The 5037-nt window shown below is 38.0% G+C and overlaps 1 protein-coding gene across 3 annotated transcripts; it reads left to right on the top strand.

Moving 5' to 3' along the window:
* Window positions 1–725: 725 nt before the first annotated feature.
* On the top strand, window positions 726–4399 carry LOC113322529 (serine/threonine-protein kinase ppk15-like). Of its 3 annotated transcripts, none has more exons than XM_026570630.1 (7): window positions 726–1137; window positions 1509–2388; window positions 2649–2928; window positions 3010–3117; window positions 3212–3490; window positions 3626–3744; window positions 3868–4399. In XM_026570630.1, the coding sequence occupies exons 1-7, from the start codon at window positions 855–857 to the stop codon at window positions 3890–3892; spliced, it is 1974 nt and encodes a 657-aa protein (XP_026426415.1). In that variant the 5' UTR covers window positions 726–854; the 3' UTR covers window positions 3893–4399. The 3 variants fall into 3 exon arrangements, with proteins under 3 accessions (XP_026426415.1, XP_026426414.1, XP_026426416.1); XM_026570629.1 differs by having other exon boundaries at window positions 729–1137; window positions 3626–3769; XM_026570631.1 differs by lacking the exon at window positions 726–1137 and having other exon boundaries at window positions 1782–2388; window positions 2654–2928; window positions 3626–3769.
* Window positions 4400–5037: the final 638 nt, after the last annotated feature.

Below are 5037 nucleotides of genomic sequence, written 5' to 3'. Positions count from 1 at the left end.
TCTAAATGATATCTTCCTCAGTAGGAAACAAATATATTAAATTAATCGCATAAATTTTTTTAATTTTATCTTCTATTTAAACATTTTTATGAATAACTAAATTACCAAATATGTATTTTATTACATGTTCCATAATCCATACACTCCTTTTAATTTTAATAATAACATAACATTTAATAAGAGTATTTTTATATACCCTCTGATCTTTTAATATCTTGACTTAGTCCAGGAGGAGTAATAATTTAGGAGGGAAGGAATATTAATCATGGATTCAACAAAAATCACCCCAAAACACAAAATAGCGTGGAGACTGGAGAAGATCGAATAATGTTTCACCTAGTTTTTGATAAACCAATTTAGAAGGTAAACGAGTCTTCCCCTCCAAAAGCATCCAATTTGACTTCCTACCTATTAGAACGATAGATGACACTATACTCCCAGGATAACACCATCATCCATAAATACAACTAAACAAGGCAGGTAGGCAACTAAATCCTATCCCTCCAATAATCAAATCAACGGTTCTTATCTACACTCCCTAGTACACCCGAGCGGACAATAATACAAAGCAGAGTAATATTGCCAGGTGTCAAAATCTAAAGAAAGAAGCATCTTTTCGACTTCGATGCTCTTTGTTTTTCGCCGGGTCCCACATTTAAACCCTACTTTCAAAGTTGGTAAGAGAAAAAGATTTGACCCCATTTTCTTTTCGAAAAACGCAATTTGTAATTTCCTATTTTACCCTTATCCTCTTCTTTCATCGTCACTTCTTGTTGCTCATTCTTCTCTGTTTCTAAGCATCATGAATTCTCAATTCCTACTGCTGAGAATTTGAATTCTGGGGGTTTAGTACAATGGAAGTTTCAGATATAGAAGCCGTGTTGAAATTCTTGAGGAAGAATGGGTTCTCAGAAGCAGAATTAGCACTCAGGAATGATTTGTTTGAAAGACATGATGATTTGGTTGCTTCTGATTTTGAGAAGTTTCAGTTTCCATTGTCTCCTAAACTCCCTCCTGTTAGAATTCAGAGAAAATTGAACTTTTCAGATGATGATGATGGTGGTGGTGTTGGTGATGCTGCTTCTAGTTCAACCTCTTATCGGTCAGATGATTTCCAGAGCTTGAGTTCTTCTAAAGGTATTGATTGAATTCAACCAGTTTTGTGTTAATCATTCATAATTCGTGTTTATAATCATGGGTTTGTTGAATTTTAATGATTTAGAGCAAAACAAATTCTGATATATATATATATATATAGGAAGGGGTAGGGGCAACTGCCCCTCCAGCTAAAACCTGGTTCCTCTCTCTGTAGAGGCCATAAATTACTTTATTGTTACTGTGAATTACTAGTTCATTTCTGCTGACTGCTGAGGATACAAACTTGTTTAGCCTCTAGGGGGCAATTGCCCCTCCAACTAAAGCCTGGCTCTGAAACTACTTTATTGTCACTGTGAAATAGTTCATTTGTGATGTTTACAAAATATTGTATTCTTTTGGTTTTGGGACAGGATTTACTAATCCATATGGACTACTTTCCACTGATCATGTAAGTTCCGATAGTTCGTCTGACAGATTGTCCCAATTTGGTACTGCCCGAGATTACCATGACTCCGACTTGTTAAATGACATGTTCTGGCATGATGACAAGGGTTATATTGGTGGTGGAGGGAAGGATTTCTTCAGTTGTCGAAGTGAAGACAAGTTTGTAACAACTTCAGGTGGAATGGGACAATATGAACAGAATTCTGGTTTGGATTTTGCGTCTGGAGGATTTCATTCGGTGACTAGTATTAATTCAGGCGAGTTGTTGTTACGTAATAACAGCTTGGTAGATGATACGGATGATGTTGTTGTAAAAGATTGTTATCATTGGTATGAAGCTTCTCAACGTGGAATTGGCGATGAAGCTGGACTAGAGAGTGGTGCCGAAAACAATTGTTTGGTTCCTGTTTATGACAGCAGTATTGGATTGGAAGGGCTGCAAGCTGGGGAGTCGGATAATGATAATGATCTAATTACAATGAAAGAACTCGCTCTGATCGAAGGTCAGTTGAAGACTTTTGGTGAAACCCCTTCTATACATGATTCTACTGCAGGGAAGGCAAGAAATGAGAGTTCCTCTGACAAGGATTTGACAAAATCTGATGGAGAGGAATACCAGAAAGAATTTGGGTTGCAGCTACAAACAACTGCTCAACCTTTCCAGCCTTATGGAGATGATGGATATGAATCTGAAGATGGAAAAGAAACGACTGGAGAAGAGCTCCATGATCCTGAAGTTGCTGGTGATGAAGAAAACAGTGCTACTCCCAACGAACTGTCAATTTGTGAACATGTTGAGGATGAATATGAAGTATTTAATCTCAGAATTATACATCGGAAAAACAGGTGAGGTTGTGAATATACAAACCTTTTGTATGTCCATCATGAGGTAGCCCTAAGTTCATCCGATCTTAGTTCCATCGTAATGCAGCACATCTCGGATGTATTTGGACTTCATAGCCCTTATGAAGTCAGACAGTTATTGAGTTCACATTACCAGGGACCAGAATACTAGATTTTGCTGTATAGCTGACAGTTTCGGTTCCATTGGCTATGGTTTTATATAAAATTACCTACATGCTGACATTTTACTTATTCCTGCGCAGAACAGGATTCGAAGAGAACAAAGATATGCCAATTGTTCTAAATTCTGTCATAGCGGGCAGATATTATGTCACAGAGTACCTTGGTTCAGCTGCTTTTAGCAAGGTCATCCAGGCACATGATCTGCAGACTGGCATTGATGTCTGCTTAAAAATTATAAAAAACGATAAAGATTTCTTCGACCAAAGTTTAGATGAGATCAAGCTGCTAAAGTTTGTCAACAAGCATGATCCTGGTGATGAACATCACATTTTGCGGCTATATGATTATTTCTATCATCAGGTATGTCTCCAAATGTTCTATAACATGTTGCTTGGGAGCAAGTTTTCATTCCAGTGAGCAATGTCTTTGACTGTTGTGCAGGAGCATCTTTTCATTGTATGTGAATTGTTACGAGCAAATTTGTATGAATTCCAGAAGTTTAATCAAGATTCAGGTGGAGAGGTTTATTTCACATTACGTAGGCTGCAGGTTTGGTTGGAGTGACCCTTTTTCTCTTCACATTTAGCATTCCATTCATTTACATATGTAACTCAAACGAGTCTCTTGGTTTTTCCTTTTCCAGAGTATCACTAGACAATGTTTGGAGGCCTTAGAATACTTGCACTGCTTGGGAATTATCCACTGTGACCTTAAGCCGGAAAATATTCTTATCAAAAGTTATAGCAGATGCGAGATAAAGGTTATTGATCTTGGGAGTAGTTGTTTCGAATCAGACAACTTGTGCTTGTATATACAATCTCGCTCGTATAGGGCACCTGAAGTTATTTTAGGCCTCCCATATGACCAAAAGATTGATTTGTGGTCTCTTGGCTGTATCTTGGCTGAGCTTTGTTCCGGAGAAGTAAGTCCTTATGTCTTGACTTCCTCGGTTTTGTTTGTCATTTCTCACTTTCATTTTTGTTTTCATGATTCCAAGTCTTATTAATTTGTATATGTTTTTTCCGTCTGGACTTGACACTCTGTTGTTCTCCTGAAGGTCCTTTTTCCTAATGAAGCATTGGTTGTATTGCTATCGCGCATAATTGGCATGTTTGGTCTTCCAGATATGGAGATGTTAGTGAAGGGGCAGGAGACACACAAATACTTCATAAAAGAGTACGATTTGTATCACATGAATGAGGTTTCTTTGCAATCTCCCACTCAGCGCTTTTGAACTTGCAATCACCAGTAAATCGTGATCTTATTTATACCTTCTTTTAACTTGTCAATACATTCCAGGAAACAAACCAAATGGAGTGCATAATCCCGGAAGAAACCTCATTGGAGCATCATCTACAAGTTTCCGATATTGGATTTATCGAGTTTGTTAAAGATTTACTCGAAGTTAATCCAAGTAGACGACCCACTGCCAGTGAAGCACTTCAGCACCCATGGCTTTCCTACCCATACTGAATGGACTGATCTTCACATAGATCATGACGCTGCAGCCACATTTCTATTCCACAACAAGATCCGAGTGCACCTTTTTTTTTCTTTTTCATATATCTTGTTTGTATTCAATTGTCAATTTGTGCATCAAATGTATATAGTTTTCACCTTTTCCTTCTCGCTCAACCCATATCCCCTCCAGCATATGCACTCGCATCGGTGCACTTGCTTTAGCGGCGGCAGGTTCTTCATTTTTGGGCATGACATTTGTTTGTAATAATGAGTTGGTGTTGAATGAGGCAATATTTGGCAAAATGGTCATTTACTTGGTCTTTCATTCAAGTCTTCTGTGTATCACTATCAAGTGAGATCTGATAATTCAGTAGTTCATGGACCATTTCTATAGATATGAGGTTCAAATTTGAACAATTCTCCCCTTTGAATCAAATTGAAGTCTATTTAACCATCTTCTTTGTTTGTTTTGTAGACTAGGCAAGATATTGAGGCCCTAAATTCCATATACATCCGATATGAGGCAATAACAATCAACATCCATTTCGGCTAATCTATCAATTTTAACGTCTGAGGTCCTGAATTCTAATGTGGCCCCTTTATACCATTTTTGCTATATAGTCCCGGATGAGCACATTTGACGTTGACTTCAAAATTCAGGTCTTTGGAATCCTAAATAGTCCTGGATGAATTTCGAAATTCAGGTCATTTATCACCACCTCGGATAACATAAGGGTTAGTTGGCATGGACTTTTGATCCGCGGAATCATGGACCCTCCATATCCTGAAAAAGGGCGGTTCCAAATGCAATGTACTCTCTCCAAACTGAGTCTGACTCACTAAAAGCTCAGCTCAGAGTCCTGTACCACTGTGCTTTTTATGGATAGGAAATGGCTGAAATCCTCTACGTACCTTTTAATAAAGAGGGTAATAAGGGAAGGGTTGATGATCGAAAGCACTTTTGTTGCTGCTAATTGGTTACTTTTTGTGACTGATTTAGTACCGTTT

This window comes from Papaver somniferum, chromosome 11 (assembly GCF_003573695.1).
Source record: "Papaver somniferum cultivar HN1 chromosome 11, ASM357369v1, whole genome shotgun sequence".
In the NCBI taxonomy this organism is placed as follows: domain Eukaryota; kingdom Viridiplantae; phylum Streptophyta; class Magnoliopsida; order Ranunculales; family Papaveraceae; genus Papaver; species Papaver somniferum.
Note: the sequence above shows the minus strand (reverse complement) of the source record. Positions and strands in the feature narration are given on the sequence as shown.

Excerpts from the sequence above, each read along its gene's own strand:
- LOC113322529 (XM_026570629.1), top strand. The coding sequence starts at position 855 with ATGGAAGTTTCAGATATAGAAGCCGTGTTGAAATTCTTGAGGAAGAAT. Across the intron at positions 2,929-3,009 it reads ATGATTATTTCTATCATCAG|GAGCATCTTTTCATTGTATG; the intron begins GTATGTCTCCAA and ends ACTGTTGTGCAG. Across the intron at positions 3,770-3,867 it reads ATTTGTATCACATGAATGAG|GAAACAAACCAAATGGAGTG; the intron begins GTTTCTTTGCAA and ends AATACATTCCAG.